Consider the following 18506-nt stretch of genomic DNA (forward strand, 5'->3'; position numbering starts at 1 on the left):
TTTCATTTAACTATTTTAGTTAAAAACAATTTTAACAAAAACAAACCTGATTTTAAAAAACTTTAATGTTTAACTAAATTCAAAAATTCATATGCTCGTTTTGTTAAAATATTCTGTTTGCTGTTGAAGGAAAAAATCCAGAATACTTAATGTTATTGTTTTAGTTAAATAAAACAATTTAAATGTCTGCCTGGTGATGTTCTCCTGGTAATAAAGCATGGCAAGAAAATCCTCCAAATATTAATGATTAACCTGTTGAATTGGAGATAGTTCACCTCCCAATGACTTCATAAATATCTGCTTCAATTATCTTTGTTAAATGAAATAACCAAACAATCATTCATTTTCTGATATAGCTATAAAACTAATCTGAAAAGTTTTCAAAATAAATCACTTTAAAAATGTATAGTGTGTACTTTCTAAAAATGAAACCTACATCTATCTCTAAGTTGTGAAGAATATGTATTAAGGTTATAACAACCAACAAGAATGCATTTTTATGTAGAAATCCATGATTAAATTAAGTCTTCGTGACTAGTGATTTAAATCAAGATTTAAATCAATGAATCAAATGCACCTTGCACACCCCGCCTGCCGCAGCTGGAAGCTGCCGGGTACCCCCACTGCCCATGGTGGCTGGGATCTTGGGGGCCCACTGCCTCAGGCAGCAGGGGTACCTCACAGCTCCCTGCCACTGCGGGAGGTGGCGGGACCCTGCAGCTCCCAGTGCCAGGGCTGAAGTCATGGAGGTCTTTGGAAGTCACGGATTCCGTGACTTCCACGACCCCCGTGACAAAAATCACAGCCTTACTTATCACCATATTATCTTCTACGTCTTTGCAAATTGCTTAATTATTTGCTCCATAATCTTTCCGGGTACCGAAGTTAATGTGACTGCTCTGTAATTCCCCGAATTGTCCTTATTCCCTTTTTATAGATTGGCACTATGTTTTCCCTTTTCCAGTCCTCCGGAATCTCTCCTGTCTTCCATGACTTTTTTGAAGATAATCTCTAATGGCTCAGATATCTCCTCTATCAGCTCTTTGAGGATACTAGGATGTATTTCATTAGGTCCTGGTGACTTTAAAACTTACTTACACAAGTTAGATGTCTTCACTTGTTCTTTCCCTATTTTAGCCTCTGATCTGACCTCATTTTCATTGACATTCACTATGTTAAATATCCAGGATCCTGGGAACTACATGCCAGTCAGCCTCACCTCAGTCCCTGGAAAAATCATGGAGCAGGTCCTCAAGGAATCAATTCTGAAGCACTTAGAGGAGAGGAAAGTGATCAGGAACTGTCAGCATGGATTCACCAAGGGCAAGTCATGCCTGATTAATCTAATTGCCTTCTATGACGAGATAACTGGCTCTGTGGATGAGGGGAAAGCAGTGGACATGTTGTTCCTTGACTTTAGCAAAGTTTTTGACACGGTCTCCCACAGTATTCTTGCCAGCAAGTTAAAGAAATATGGGCTGGATTAATGGACTATAAGGTGGATAGAAAGTTGGCTAGATTGTCGGGCTCAACAGGTAGTGATCAATGGCTCCATGTCTAGCTGGCAGCCGGTATCAAGTGGAGTGCCCCAAGGGTTGGTTCTGGGGCCGGTTTTGTTCAATATCTTCATGAATGATCAGGAGGATGGTGTGGATTGCACCCTCAGCAAGTTCTCAGAGGACACTAAACTGGGAGGAGAGGTAGATACGCTGGAGGGTAGGGATAGGATACAGAGGGACCTAGACAAATTAGAGGATTGGGCCAAAAGAAATCTGATGAGGTTCAACAAGGACAAGTGCAGAGTCCTGCCCTTAGGATGGAAGAATCCCATGCACCGCTACAGACTAGGGACCGAATGGCTCGGCAGCAGTTCTGCAGAAAAGGTCCTAGGGGATACAGTGGATGAGAAGCCGGATATGAGTTAACTGTGTGCCCTTGTTGCCAAGAAGACCAATGGCATTTTGGGATGTATAAGTAGGGGCATTGCCAGCAGATCGAGGGACATGATCGTTCCCCTCTATTCGACATTGGTGAGGCCTCATCTGGAGTACTGTGTCCAGTTTTGGGCCCCACAATACAAGAAGGATGTGGAAAAATTGGAAAAAGTCCAGCAGAGGGCAACAAAAATTATTAGGGGACTGGAACACATGACTTATGTGGAGAGGCTGAGGGAACTGGGATTGTTTAGTCTGCGGAAGAGAAGAATGAGGGGGGATTTGATAGCTGCTTTCCACTACCTGAAAGGGGGTTCCAAAGAGGATGGATCTAGACTGTTCTCATTGGTAGCTGATGACAGAACAAGGAGTAATGGTCTCAAGTTGCAGTGGGGGAGGTTTAGGTTGGATATTAGGAAAAAAACTTTTTCACTAGGAGGGTGGTGAAGCACTGGAATGAGTTACCTAGGGAGGTGGTGGAATCTCCTTCCTTAGATATTTTTAAGCTCAGGCTTGACAAAGCCCTGGCTGAGATGATTTAGTTGGGGATTGGTCCTGCTTTGAGCAGGGGGTTGGACTAGATGACCTCCTGAGGTCCCTTCCAACCCTGATATTCTATGATCATACAAGAACATCTGGATGACCTTGTAAACTGGAATAATAGAAATGGGATTAAATTTAATAGTGGAAAGTCATGCATTTATGGACTAACAACAAGAATTTTTGCTATAAACTGCAGATTTATCAGTTAGAAGCAACAAAGGAGGAGAAAGATCGGGGTGGTTTTAGTTGATCACAGGAGGTTTATGAGCCATCAATATGATACAGCCATGAAAAAGGCTAGTGCAGTCCTAGGATGCATCAGGTGAGGTATTTCCAATAGAGAGAGGGAAATGTTAGTACCATTATACAAGGCACGGCTGAGACCTCATCTGGAATACTGTGTGCAGTTCTGGTCTCCCATGTTTAAGAAAGATGAATTCAAACTTGAACATATGCAGAGAAGGGCTACTAGGATGAACCAAGGAACGGAAAACCTACCTTATAATAGGAGACTCAAAGAGCTTGGCTTGTTTAGCCTAAGCAAAAGAAGGCTGAGGGGAGATAGGATTGCTCTCTATAAACACATTAGAGGGAGAGGACTTTAAGTCATGATTTGAGGACTTCAGTAACTCAGCCAGAAGTTAGGGGTCTATTTCAGAAGTGGATGGGTGAGGTTCTGTGGCCTGCAGTGTGCAAGAGGTCAGACTAGACTAGAGGATCACGATGGTCCCTTTTGGCCTTAAAGGGTATGATTCTAACTATGGCACCTGGCATGGGCTTAGTTAATAACTATATTGTATCACTATTTCTCAAAAACAATACTCCCATGATTTTCCCCCCATCTAAGTTAAACATAAGTAGCATATTCTGTGTAAATAGTGTATATGCAAAAATAACAGAAAAAGTGTAGTTCATTTACAAAAAAAAGTATAAATAGAACTATTAATAGTTGATGTATGTTTACTGATAATTTTCAATACAAGAGGCAACATACTGTATCTACTGAAAGTAAAATTAGTGCAGTATAAAGAAAAACATTGTTAACTAACATCTTACCGTACAAATCCTAAAATTACAGATTAATAGTATAAAACTTATCCATGTTAAACCTTTTTTCCCCATAAGCGTACATTAAGGAGTAAAATGGTTACACTATTAATGAAGATCACATTACAGGATTAAAATGCTAGTGACTTTGCAGCATTAACAACTCAGGCTAAATTTGAACAAGTGGTCTACACTTACTCTATTACTAATCTTCTGAGGCATACAGTCCCATCCCCTCTTTTCTATGTAATAGAATTTTCAGGTCCTCCCTTCATAGAAATTAAAAGACCATTCCCAAGCAGGAGAGTTTGCCTACAAAATATTGATATTTTGATCCTTAAAGAGATTCTAAAAAACTGCCTTGCCAAAATGAGTAACTGTTTTGTCAGAGTCCAGATTGTCAGTAAATACTGACTAAGGAGGAAAATCTAGGAATCCGCACAACACTTGTCCTTTGTGGGAATGTACCTTTCATGAGTGATTGAAGTGACTTTTTTACCCCCAGCCAAATGTGCTCTGAGGCATTCAAAAGGCAGATGTTTTTCATTATCCATTTTGAAAGGCCTTGCTTATAGATTATGGTTAAGTCTAGTACACTTATAATCTAAAAATTCTAGAAGCAGGATACATATTGTATAACTAGGACAGTTTAACAAATGTTAACTTCTGAGTGAGATATAATAGCCTTCTTGCTATTCTGTTTATGTGAAAATATTCTCACCTCTGGAAGAAAGAGGAGAAAAAAATACTACCATGAAAATGACTGACTGAAGTGGAAGCTGAAAGACAACTTGTGAAGGAAGAGGGAATTTGTATATACTGTCACCTTGTTATGGCTATCTATATATAAACTGATCTATAGGAAGCACTTTCAAAATTCTCTCATTCATCAGGCAGCCAACACAATAAAGAAAAAACACCTTAAAAGGAGAAATTGAATCTACATTTACACATTGAAAAAGCGACATTCAGAAAAATCAAGGCAAGTAACTCAGCATACTAAATAAAAACATAAGGAACTAAGGAAAGACCAGAAGTCAGTACAAAGGATTTAAAATAGACATTGCCAACCTGAAAAGAATGTGTCTAAAAAAAGGAAAATGTTCCTAATGTAAATTGAGTTTACACAACCTGTCTCCCAAAAGGGATTTAGAGAAAGGAGGATTAGTATTCTGAATTTTGCCATAGTAGAAAATGAATTTAGCAGCAAGATCAAATACTGAACTGTATCCACCAATTTGTGTGGAGTGAGGAAATAAAGTAATTAAGTAGTTAGCTAGGCAAACTGAGTTTATTATACTGAAACTGTTTAAAGAATGAATTTCCTTTGAGAATCTTGCAAGAAGAATCCCTTAAAAAATGGACAGTAGGAAGTGCTATATCCATATTAAAAAGATTCTTTACCTATTGCTCCAGAGAATTTAGCATTCCTAGAAAGATAAAATTATGAAGGCCATGGTAACCCAGACTTAACAGTGATGTGGGGGTGAAAGAATATGGTACAAGAATTAAACAGGGCGTTGACTCAGTACCAGAATAACCATATATTTCTTGACAATGGTTCTGTTACCAATCTTTTGGACAAGATGAAGACAGATGTCTCCCCCAAAGGTACAGAAAAAACCAAGTCTTCAAAAACTGATGCAAAACAAGTTCTTGCTAGAATAAGTTGCAACATAAAAAGCTCCTGATAATGGACATTCAAAATCCTTTGTACTTTCCAGCATGATCAAGAATACCACCCTAGGGTTATAATATTTTGGTTTTGCTGTCCTCATATGGAGATGTTCGTAATATAGAGTAGTGTTTATGGTTCCTTTTTTAATTCCCCTGCTCATTCCTAAAACACTGAACAGGAGTATGATAGTTTAACTGCCTTTTCCTTCAACAGAATGAAAAACATTTTAAGGAAGGAGAGGATGAATTTTTAGTGTCCATAATGGAATCCTGCCCTCTTAATTAATAATTGAGCTGTTAGCAACTCATAGGTTATAGAGCAGGGGGATTCAGTTATTTTTCATCTAGGACTTCTGGTATTTTTATGCTTTTCTTATTTTGATTAAAATGTGTTCTACCAAAAAAAATTAAAAGGGTCAAATTATACCCTTCACTTGTATATACAGAGCAGTGGACCTGGAGGACACAATTAGGAATGCCACCCATACTGCACCATTACCTTCAATCTCATGGAAGACCACAGCAGAGGATCAGGATCCATCCATAAAAAGAAGTGAAACAAAAATCTGTATACTGCAGACAGATAATTACAAATCATGCACACAGAGGGAAGTGAGGAATAGGATTTTTACAATGTTATTTTAATTATTATAGTGCTAGGAATCTGTATTTCTAACTACTCACTGTCCACAGATTCTTCTACAAACAGGAATTAACACTTTAAAACATGTGCTATTCTTTCTGGCCTGGACCCTCAAGATGTTCTTGATAGGTGGTAAAATCAAATGGGGAGGTGGAGAGTTAGTCACTGGAAGAGATTTTTAGTTCCCCCTTCTAGGAAGAGAAGGTTTCGGCTTTTTTACAATAGGCATTATTTATCTTTCTTCAAGAAACTCTTGACTCTGCAAATATCACCTTTATCAACTGGTCTCTAACCTTCCTTTTTGGTAAGACTGAAAAAGCAAGACAGACAACTCTGGCAATACACTGAATGATAAAGCTTAAGCATTCGTACACATTTATTTAGATCCATCAGCATCTTTTGAAACATTTGACCGCAAGGTATTGCCAATGCTTCTGCAGACTATAGCTGGGATATATGGAGTCCATAAGTCCACTGTGTAGTGCACTGTTCTTAAAATAAGCAACCTTCACCTCTCACAGCACTACATCTTTATCTTTTACAGCTGATCCTTTTGTATCCTCCATGGACAATTTCAGATTTAGCACACACTTCCAAAATACCTTTTAAAAATATTCTTGAACAAAGGCAAGGAAATGGAAAGTCAAATGTTTCAAATTGGAGCACACAACTGTCTAAAAGACCAAGATCAAAGGCAACCTAAAAAGTATTTAGCCTTATTTTCAGCTGTAATAACATGGTAATAAGCTAAAGCAGTGAAATTCACTACTTCAGCAAAACCATTAGAGTAGAACAGTTTCATTAAAAGGAAAACAGACTATTTTAATAATATAGTAGCACTTTTCATTAATATAGCAAAGGGCCTTAAATCAGAGATCTGAAGGTGCTTTACAAACTTTAATAGGTTCTTCCTCAACACCTATATGAATTAGGGAAGTATTACCATCCCAAGCTTGTTTATGGCAATTAGGAAAAGAAACTGCAGCACACATTTCACTACTTTAATATGCTAATAGTGAGTATGGGGGGAGATGAGGAAGGACATAAAACTAAAATACCTGTCTGTACTTGGAGTTCTATAAACACAGGTTCGACCATTTCAAAATGTTAATAGCAACTGGCCAAATTAATGCTTTAATGTAGGCAAACTAAGGTAACAAGGCTGCCTAGGTGCCCTACCAACTCAGTTTCTGTTTAAGTATGAAGCAAAGATCAAGGATGGGCAAATATGGAGGAAATATGTTTAAAGAATGCCAGTTGCTGCTAGTTTTCACCCTCAGGTTCCTCCTCCAAGTCATTTCTTCTGCCCTTCCTCTAACTCTCTGGGCTGAGTAACTAAAATTGTTAGTCTCTAAGGTGCCACAAGTACTCCTTTTATTTTTGGGAGAGTAGATCTGACAGATTTGCTGCATTCACAACATTAATTTGTGTACAATTGTACGTGGATCTTTAAGTAGCTGCCTTACATTTATGAAAGGAGACTTAGCTCAGAGCCCCAACAATGGCATCTCAAATGGCCATATAAGGCAGGATTTTTTTTTGTCTTAAAAAGCACCACATCATCGTACTCCAGAATCTAAACTAGCTAATACTCCTGAGCACCCATAACTCCAGTGGAAATCAGCTGGAATAACAGATGATGTTTAGTACCTTCAAATATCAAACTAGACCAAAGTTAGCATCCTCAAAATCAGGAGCCACTTTTGAAAGTTTTCCTCTAGGAGATGAAAGACCAGTTATTAGCCACAACTTCTAAACTGTGGGTCAGTACTAGAATTTTACTACAGGCACTTCTCACAAAGCTTGCAGCCAGACTTTCTCTAGTCTGGATCAGAGAAAATGAAGTGGGGGGGAGAAACCCTCTAGGAACCTTTAAATCATCACAAATGAAATACAAATTATTCTGTGAAACTCAGCGGGGATACACAAGTTACAAACATCAGCAGTTCCCTGATCTAATAGAAGGTAGAAGAAACATTTTTTTTTAATTAACTATACACCTTTAAATGCATACAGAGTGAGATTCAGGGCTGCACCTCTAAGAGGCACAGCCCAGGAGAAGCCTAAGGTGCCTTTAAGCCATGCTTGAAATCTCCCAGATTCTAGGCTACTCCAGGGGCCAGAGTGGACACTCTGACTGAGCTGGGGACACTGCCCAGAATCTCTATAGTGCTATGTGCTGTTGCCCTGCCCATCACCCAGCTATATCCCAGCATACCCCTACATCAGAGCTCACAAAATGTCTTCAGAAGAGATCTTGAGGCTGTTGTCCTTATTTCCTTTCCCTGGGGGAATTATCCCATCGCTGGAGGCAGGTTACCAGACCCAGAGAAGGATGGTTCAGTGTTTAGGACCCTAGACTGGAATTTGGAGACCCAGGTTCAGTTTTTGCTCCACAAGAGACTTCCCATGTGACCTTAGTAAGTCATTTACTCTCTGTGTCTCATTTCCACATCTCTAAAATGGGGATGATAGTACTTCTGTACTTCACAGGGATGATGTGAGGATAAATACATTAAAAACGGTGAGGCTTTCAGATGCTATAGTAATGGGAGCCACATAAGTACTTAAGATAGATGAATTAAAGCCCCTTTATGTTACTCCAGCCCTTTTACCAGACATAAAAGTATGGGTGAGAAGCCCAGGGTGTGTCAAATAATGAAGCCCTCAGCTCTAGCAGAATTGCTTCTAGTGTTTCAGCCCACCATACAAACAGAATAGAATAGTAAAGCAGGAGTCTCTGAAGGTGTATTTGTGAAGTAGAAATACCGTTTTTCCCCAATAAATGAAAATCTTACTACAGCCAAAATAATGTTTTGCCTCCCACAAAATGTTTTGCATTACAGAACTTAAACATACTAGTGATAAAATGCAGTATAGCAATTTTAATTAAAAAAATGCATGATTAAATAGGAATAACTATTTTCAATTAAGCTGTCTTAGATCTTTAAGTAGTTGCTTTTTTAAATTTTTTACAATTTTAGTATTCTATATACTATTGCAGGGCAGCTGTCTTTGAATATAAAATTTGTCAGCTGATGAAAAATTGTTCTACATTTATAAAAAGGAGAACTACTTCAATTTCTTCAAGATTAAGTCTTACTTGTTTTCATGGGACCAGAAATTCATATAAATCGTACAGGAAAATACAGGAATCCAGAGAGATTATGTTACTACTCTAGCCAAGTTTCTCCATCACAGTCTAACTTACAGCTGGTCCTGCAGCTCTACAATTATGTACTCCAGCTGTTCCTTCTCCATTTTATGGGCTAGATCCATATCTTCAATCCTCTGTAGCAGTAGTTTGTTTTGTGAGACAGATTCAGCCAGCTGGGTTTCTCTGAGGCGTACTAGCTCTTCAAGATAACCCTGAAAATGCAGAAACAAACAAAAACCTTTAGTGAATAAGAAATGGTTACTCACTGTATGCAGTAACTGTGGTTCTTTGACATGAGTCCCCCTATGGGTGCTCCACTCCAGGTGCGCTGGCATCCCCTACACCTTTGATCGGAGATTTCACATAGCAGTGTCCATTAAGCCCATGCATGCGTATTACTCAATTTTGTGCTCCGTGCTGTTATATAGCACCGCACGGGTGAACCAACCTCAGTTCCTTCTGTACTGCAAAGCTCCACAGCAGAGAACTCCAAAGCAGAGGGGAAGGAAGGTAGTTAATGAATCATCCAAAGGAAGACAAATCTCAAAGAACCAGTTACTGCACAGAGTGAGTAACCTGCACAGAGTGAGTAACCATTTCTTTTTCTTCAAGTAGCGTCCCTATGGGTACTCAAGTCTAGATGACTAACGAGAGGTTTCCTCTGAGGAGGAGGGGGCTTCAACATCATTGAGTCCAATATCAAAGAAAATATAGCTAAGCCAAACACAGCATCGGAAGCAGAGTCCTGAGCAGTGTCCCTCTAATTTTTCCCACCCATGTGCGGAATGAATTTAGTTATGTGCACCACTATGGAGGTGATGTGTGACACACAACAAATTCATGTGGTGGGGTTGAGGAGGGGGCTGGGCCATGGTTGGGGTTCGGAGTGTGGGAGGGGGCTCAGGACTGGGGCAGAAGGTTGGGTGCAGGGGGTGAGCACTCTGGCTGCGGGTGCAGGCTCTGAGAGGGGACCAGGGTACAGGAGAGTACTCCGGGGCTACAGCGGGGGGAGAGAACTCCCCCCAGCTCTCTCTCCCTGCAGTAGAACCTGGGCTGTGTAGGGAGGCGCCTCTCCCCGCCCCAGAGCTCTGGGGCTGGGGCTGCAGGATAGGCGCTCCTCCCCCAGCCCCAGCAGGTCTGGGCCAGGGGAGGGCTGCCCTGGGCCATTCTGGTAGCGTGGGCCTGGTTGGGGCTGGGCCAGTCCACCCCAGCAGGTCCGGACCGCAGCAGAGATGGAGCCAAGGGAGGGATGCCCCAGCCACGGCAGGTTGGGTGCTGGGGGAGGGACGCCCCTCCCACATCTGCAGGAGGTCCCCAGTTTGGTTTCCTGAGCGCCTGCACAGTACTAAATAGGCAGCTGCGCAGCTTAGGTCATGAGTTATTGCATAATTCTCAGCAAACATTTATAGAGGTCTAAGTCATGGCTCTACATATTTCAATGATGGGAACATTATTGTGAAAGGCTGTAGAGGCTTAGAATGAGTGTGTGTGTTTGAGGGTGCTTGAATATTACGCAGTCAGCCAGTTGGAAAGTCTTTGTTTAGAGACCAGACCCTTTTGATCTGTCTGCAATCAAGACAAATAATTTGGGAGTCTTTCTGAAAGGTTTAGACCTATCAAGATAGAAGGCCAGGGCTCTCCTAACATCAAATGTATAACTGCACCTCTTCTTTGCTTAGGTGAGGTTTAGGGTGGAGGACCAGAAGATGAATGGATTGGTTAATATGGAACTCAGAAGATATTTTTTGTAAAAGCTTGGGATGTGATCATACTGTTGACCTTGTCCTTGAAAAATACTGTGAAAGGTGGGTATGCCATAAAGGCCTTTACTTCCCCAACTTGTCAAGTGAATATAATGCCTATCTGAAAAAAATGGCGGAGAGAGCAGGAAGCCATCAGTTCAAATGGTGATCTTGGAAGGCATTTAAGAACCAGACTGAGGTCCCAAACTAGAGGAGGACTAGTGGAAAGAGATTTTTGTGCCCCCTGAGGAACCTCATTGTTGTTGGGTAGACAATTACGGAATAACCATCTACTGGAGAATAGAAAGCCATGATGGTTGGTAGGTGGATTCTAATGGAGCTAAGCAAGAACTCCAAGTTTTTAGTTCTAAGGTGCAGTTCAGTATATCTGGCACAGATACGGTTGTTGGTGGAATGTGTTTGAGGTCACACCAGCAGGCAAATCTTGTCCATTTTTGTAAGTAAGAGTAGTGCGTAGATCATTTTCTGCTGTGTAATAGCACTCTTTTTACTTCCTCTGAGCAGGTTGTTTCTAATCCCGTTAACCACTGAGCAACCACGCTTTGAGACAAATAAATCTGAGATTGGAGTGAAGGATCTTCCCACCTTCCTATGAGAGCAGAGGCCTGGAGAGTGATCAATGAGTAAATGGCCATCTGTATCAAGCAAGGGAACTATGTTTGTCTGGGCCCAGTCAGAACTGTTAGAATAACTCTGGCCTTTTTCATTTGAGTAGAACTTTGGATATTAGAGGAGTTTGGGGTGGGGGTGGGGAACACAATAGAGCCGACAATCAAAGGTGAAAGGCAACCCCCAAGGATCAGTGATCACCTCTGAAGCAGAACTAGGTGTTTTTCTTGTTTATTGCCATGGTGAACAGATCTATTTGAGAGGTGCATCACTGCTGGAATATGTGGTGCAGTATGATGGGATCTATTTCCCACTCATGGTCTTGAAAGAAGTGCCTGCTAAGGTTTCTCTGCGGTCCCATTCTGAACTCCTGGAAGGTAAGCTGCTGTGATGATGACCTGATTGCATATGCACCAATTCCAAAGCTTGACAGCCTCTGTGCCAAGGGAGCAGAATCTTGCCCTGCCCTAGCAGTTGATATAGCACATGCATGACATGTTGTCCCTCATGTGTCCCTTTATGTGTTTGCCCTGATTAGTGGTAGAAACTGGAGACAGGCATATGTGACTGCCCTGAGTTCCAGGAGGCTGATGTGCAGAGTGGTTTCTTGAGGTGTCCACCTGGCCTGGGCCATGTGAATGTCCACATGTGCTTCCCAACCCAGCAGGGATGCATCCGTTGTGATAATTGGGGAAGGGCGGGCGATAGTGACTCCTGCACACATGTGAAGGTTTTTCCACCAACTAAGATTCCTTGACACAGGTGGGTGGGGAAAGTAATGTAGTTAGACTTTGTTGGGTAAATAAACAGTCATGAGCCACCTTTGAAGGCACTGCATTCCGAGTCTTGCATGGTCTATAATGAAAGTACCAGCTGACATGCGTCCCAACAGCTGAAGACAGTTCTTGGCCAGGGTTTGAGGGATAATCTGGATTGTGCTGACTGTGTTGGATAGGGCCATGAATCTGTGCATTGAGAGGTGGGCTCTTGCTGCTACTGAATTGAGATAAACTCCTATTAATTCTAATTGTTTAGAATTAATCCAAGGAGGATTTTTGAAAGTTCAATTGTAGACCCAATTTGAGGAAGAGGTCTATGGCCTCACAAGTCGCCTGTGAAGTTACATCCAGGGAGCCACCTTTCAGAAGCCAATTTTCTAGTTAAGGAAACGCTAAAATTCCTTTTCTGTGGAGGTGTGCCACTACTACTGACATGACCTTCAAAAAGACCTTTAAGGCAGATGATAGGCTGAAAGGGAGCACCCTGTATTGAAAATGGTCCAGACTGACAGTAAAACATAGAAATCATTTGTGAGATGGGTGGATCGCTATATGAAAATGTGTATCCTGAAGGTTGAGGGCTGAGAACCAATCCGCTAGGTCCAGTGATAGAATTATTGCTGCAAGTGTCACTATTTTTAATTTGTGCGCCTTCACAAAGGTCTTTAACAGCCTTAAATCTAGGATGGGTCTTCAACCATTTTTTTTTGAACTAGGAAATACTTGGAGTAAAACCCCTTCCCTCTGTGCTGCATGGGAACGGGTTATATAGCTCCCAAAAGTATATGAGAGTGTCTATTTCTTGTCATGGCAGGTTCTCGTGAGAGGAGTGGTTGAAGATGGATGGGGAAGAAGGCTGACAGGTGGAAGACAAGTAAAGTGGATGGAATGCCCTGTAGAGATGATCTCCAAAACTTACTTGTCCATACCTGCTGGAAGTGGTAAAGGCGGTCATTGAAGGGAGGAAAGCAGATGAATTGATGCAGCTGGTAAGAATGGGAATGGTAACTCAGGACCTTGACCAACCTCCCAAAATTTGTGCTTGTAGATGGAAGGCTGTGAGTTCAAAGGTTGAGAAGCAAGTGGTTTTCTTGACTGGAATCTGTCTCTTATGTTGAGGTTTGTATGATCTCTGGGAGCTCAAGAATTGGGCGGGATGGGATCTTTGCACCATCTGGGACTTATTAAACTCTCTCTTGTTGGCAGGTGTATAGATCCCGAGAGAATACAAAAGTATCCTGGAGTCCTTTAACAGGCGCAGAGATTCATTCATGCTGTCAGTGAACAGTTAAATACAATCAAAGGGTAGGTCTTCAATCATAATTTGGACCTCCTTTGGAAATCCTGAGAGCTGGAGCCAGGAGGTCCATCTCATAACTACTTCTGTAGTGATCGAACAGGTGGCAGTATCAGCAGTGTCAAGGGAGGCCTACAAATACATTCTGGTGAGCAGATGGCCTTCCACAATAATTTCAGCAGGTAGGTGCTGAATAAAAGAGTTCAACTTGGTATAATTTGTAAGACTGTATTGCGCCATTAATGCCTGGTAGTTGGCAATTCTGAATTGTAAAGTAGCTCATGAACACAATTTTCTAACAAACTGGTCAAGGCACTTATGATCCTTGTCATAGGGCGTAGATTTAGCGTGGTGCTGCCTTCTGCATTGACCACCAAAAAGTTAGAAGAGGGACGAGAAGTAAAAATTCTGAGACCTTTTAGACAGAACATAATATTTCTTATCTGCTCTTTTGCATGTAGGTGGAATTGTGGCCAGGGTGTGCCAGGTAACCTTTGCAGGGTCCAGTAAGGCCTTATTAACAGGCAAGGCAATGCAGGCAGATGTATGGAGGATGTCAAGCAACTTACAGTGTTGTTCTTTAACCTCCTTAAGAGGTATCTGCAAAAAGTCCACAGTTCTCTTGACCAGTGCCTGACACTGTTTAAAATCAGGGATGGAGGAGGTGGCATAATTATTTCATCTGGGGATGAAGAAATAATGTTGGCCAATGGAGAGACGTCTTCATCAGTGCTAGCTTTCTGTTTATCAAAGGTTTCTTCCTGCAGTTCTGGTCTCCTAGAGAGGGAGGGTGATGATGGCTGTCTATCTCTGTCACAAGTCATTAGGTCTAACAGTGCCCTCAGTACCAAAGAAACCAGCAGCCTCATAGGTACTAGGTCAGAGAGCAATGGGTGCCAAAGTGGCTGGAGTTACTGGAGACTTCTTCAAGGTTGAATCCCTTCCTGGAGAACTTGGGAGATGGTCTTTAGGAATCTTATGGGAGCAATCTTGAGTCTTCCTCTTAGATGCCCTGGAGGAGTGGAGCTCAGAGACAGTGGAGGCAGAAGACTTACTCGGAGACCAGTGAAGTGAGTGTGGGGTGGGGACCTCTGGCCTGGGTCAGAGGCGAGAAGCAGCAATAAGAAGTCGAAGTGTGATCTCCCTGGTTTTCTGGCTCTAGATTTTAATGCCAGATAGAAGTTGCACTTTTGGGAATTATGAGATTCCCCGAGACAATTGATGCACCAGTAGTGTCTGTCACTCACCAGGATTGCCTCCCAGCAATGGTAACTGGGAGAACTGGGTATATTATATCCTCCCAGTAAAGTAAAGCTCCCAGGAGAGAGAAACTATCCATATATTTTAAAAAAAAAATTCAACTACTACAGCTGAACTAAACTACGGATTACTATTAAGAACAACTATAATAAACCAACTACTAAAAGAGTTAAGGGGACACAGTTGAGGTAAACCTCCATGCAGACAACTGCAAAGGCTCAGTCTCAGGCTGAGGTGGTTGAGAAGGAATTGGGGGCAGTTTGTCCACACAGTGCTATATAATAATGGCACAGAGCATGAGACTGAGTAACATGCATGTATGGGTCCTATGGATATTGCTATGATAAATCTCCAATCAAAGGTACAGGGGGTGCAAACATACCTAAAGTGGAGCACTCGTAGGGACACTACTCAAAGAAGAACAAAAGTTACAAATTAATATGTTCATATTTTGCTGCATAGGACAGAGTTTTCCTGTTTATTTTTTACTTTATTAAATTACAGTGAGCGGACATGAACGTAACTTAATTGGAGCATAGTGGTCCCTGACACAATATAAGAGCATCTTATGAGTTATTATGGCTTGTTTGAACAATCGATCCATGTTCCATGAAGTGGAAGCAGCAAATGGAGGAAGAGATAAATTAGATAAATGATCAAGAAACTGTGACTGATGGATGAATGCTGAAAAAGAAAAACAAAAAAACCACCCTCACCAGAAATTGATTACAACTCTATTACTTAAGTAACAGTTGCCAGAGACACTGAAGGTATATAAAAGAATCAGAGTCAAGCTACACAGTAAGTCGATGGGATCAGACATAAAATATTTGCAATTCAACTTCTACAAAAAAAGTTGAAATGAAAGAAAAGCTTCATAGTACTAAATTAAGCATGGAACCAGCAATACAGAAGGTAATATTTATCACTTGTAATGAACACTCAATATACAAATAAAAGGTATAGGGCAGGAAAACACAAGAAGAGAAGGTTACTCACCCTGTGAAGTAACTGAAGTTCTTTGAGATCTGTGTCCCTATGAGTGCTCTACTGTAGGTGCAGTAGCGCCCCCTGTGCCTGGAATCAGAGATCTTCATCAGCAATGCGCATCAGACCACACATGCGCACCTTCCCCCTCTCACGCCATAAGCAGGACATATATCTAGCACTGTGCAGTCCAAGCGCCCCCACAGTTTGTTCTCTGCCGCAGAGCTCATGTGGCAGCTCCGAACCAGAGAGGAGGCTGGGTAGTGGAGCACCCATAGGGGGACACATCTCGAAGAACCTCAGTTACTGCACAGGGTGAGCAAACTTCTCTTCGACTGATGTCCGGTATGGGTGCTCCACTATAGATGACCCGAAAGCGGTGCCCCCTAATTGGAAGGCTGGTGCTTCGGAGGAGCATTTACTGAAGATAATAGAACAGTAAGTCCCAGGAGAGTGTCTGCTGTGGCATCACGAGAAATGGCGTAGTGATTGAGACACTGCATCCCATATTCTTCATAGTGATGTTAAGATATGATTATGCAATAATTATGAGGCATTTTGTACAAGACAGGGCATTAAGGAGTCATTGGAAAAGTTATGATTTGCTGGATATGATTATCCTATCTGTATGCATCCATCATTTTTGTATCTGACATTATGAATATTGACTATGTATCTATTTCACATGTAGTCGCACCTGGGTGACGCCCACTAGGCAAAATGCTTCTAGTCTAAATAGCTGGTTGTGAAGGACCCATTCAGGGTAATGGGCCATTAGGGAAACAACAGGCATAGGAGAAGCTTATTCCCCACCTGGTGAGCCTTCCTGTGGATGTTTCGGCCAGCCTGTAAGCAATGGCTGCTATGAGTCTGCAGGGGCAACATGACTCTGGACTCCATTTTGGGGGCCTGTGTTTTTCCACAGGCTGGTCTGGGAACGGAGTTTGGAACAAAGGATTTCCACCATATGCTAAAGCTATGTGAGGCAGGGAGTGACATTACTGGTTGTTTTTCACCCCCCACCCAAGAAAACTTCTGGAAACACTAAGTTACAAAGACTGAACTGGGGGAAGTGCTGAACTCAGGCTAAAGGGATTTCTAGCCTGTGTATTGAAACCTGGGGATCCCAAGTTGCAAAGCAACTGCAGCTTGTATCTTAAGAATCTGCAAACCTGCTTGTATCATCAGTCAGGGGGACAAACTGCTAATTCATATCCAATCTATCTAGTATATTAAGCTTAGCTCGCATTTTTGTTTATTTGCTAGGTAACCTGCTTCATCTGTTTGCTATCCCTTATAATCACTTAAAATCTATCTTTTGTAGTTAATAAACTTGTTTCTGCTTTATCTAAACCAGTGAGTTTGAATGAAGTGCTTGGAAAGTTTAGCTTAAGGGCAAAAGCTGTTGCATTTCCTCTCCACATTGAGGGGGAGGCAAACTAGACAAATTCATACTGATCAGGGTTTTGACCAGGGCAGGATGGTACAGCTCTGGGGTGCTAGGCTGGGAAGCTGGCAGTTATTTTGGCTGTAGCCTCTCTATTGTTGGTTTATGCAGTGGCTGGTCAGCCTGCATGTAACTGCAGCTGGGTGTGTCCCTGCCTGAGTGAATGCTGGTGGAAGTGTAGAACCGGGAGTGGGTCTGCAGCTTGTCACTGCAGCACAGTGTGAGAGGCAGATCAGGCTGGTGAGTCAGAGGGCTCAGTGGTACCCTAGTTCCAGGTGGCACCACAGGGGAAATCCATGACAGTGATGGGCCAGTGTCTGCCATTTTGCAAAGGTCATCGGTGAGGACATTATTGAGAAAACATTGGAGGTGGAAAGCGAGCGGGTGGAATGTGCTCTAATTGCAGTAGGAGGTTGCCAATTGTGTAGTTAAGACAGATGTATACACTGCGAGATTCAGTTGGACCTGTGTTGTTTAGAGATGGCTGAGACTTTGGATCTTTTTGCTGTTGAAAGGAACAAAATGTGGTGATTTTCTAAAATGTTTAGTTCTGTCCACATAGACTAATGCTCGCCTGATGTCCAAGGTGTGCAGTGCTGCCTCCAGTTGGTTGCTGTGAGGATTCAGAAAGAAGCAAGGAAGGTGGGTAGGTTGATTAAAATGGAAAGATGATGGAATCATAGGCAAAAATTTGGGAAGTGGATGGAACGTAAAACTTTGTCTTTATAAAAAAGTGTGTATGGGGGATATGCCATAAGGACCCCAATTTCACTGACCCATCAGGCAGAGGTGATAGTGACAAGAAAGGCCATTTTCATTGATAAGTGAACGTAGGAACACGTTGCCATCGGTTCAAACAGCGGTCTAGCAAGAAAGCATAGGATGAGGCCAGGTCGGATCTCATGCGTGAAGATAAAGATTATGGAAACCCTTCCAGAAACGTTTTGTGAGTAGGTGTGTGAAGATGGCAGTGAAAAGTGGTGATGGTTGCCAAATGCACGTGAACAGAGCTGGTGGAGAACCCTGATTGTTTAAGGTGTAAAATATAGTCCAGGCTAAGAGACAGTGGAGCACTTATTGCATCAACCTCATGGGAGGCGCACCAGCATTGGACCCTAGTCCATTTGTGAAGGTTAGCACGTCTAGTCGTGTTGTGCCTACTATTCAAGCGTATCAGTTTAACTGTCTGAGCAGGTTATTTCCGAATCCCAGAACCACAGAGGAACCAGGTTTTGAGGTGGAGAATCTGTGGATTGGGATGGAGGATACAACCCCATCCTATGAAATGAGTAGTGGAATTAGATGGAGAGACATTGGTCGGCATACCATCATGCGGAGGTGGTAAGTATACCAGATCTGTCCT

General features: G+C 42.0%; 1 protein-coding gene across 6 annotated transcripts in view; it reads right to left on the bottom strand.

The window, feature by feature from the left end:
* The window catches only part of RUNDC3B (RUN domain containing 3B), a 147339-nt gene that overhangs the window by 38753 nt on the left and 90080 nt on the right, over window positions 1–18506 (bottom strand). For all 6 annotated transcript variants that reach the window (XR_012157565.1, XR_012157564.1, XR_012157566.1 and 3 more), the window contains exon 8: window positions 9056–9213. Coding sequence is in view for 3 of the 6 variants with exons in the window: in XM_073334081.1 (XP_073190182.1) it covers window positions 9056–9213 (158 nt within the window). In the remaining 3 variants the exon portion in view is untranslated. The remainder of the gene's footprint in view (window positions 1–9055; window positions 9214–18506) is intronic.

The sequence above is a fragment of the Lepidochelys kempii genome, chromosome 2 (assembly GCF_965140265.1).
Source record: "Lepidochelys kempii isolate rLepKem1 chromosome 2, rLepKem1.hap2, whole genome shotgun sequence".
In the NCBI taxonomy this organism is placed as follows: Eukaryota; Metazoa; Chordata; order Testudines; family Cheloniidae; genus Lepidochelys; species Lepidochelys kempii.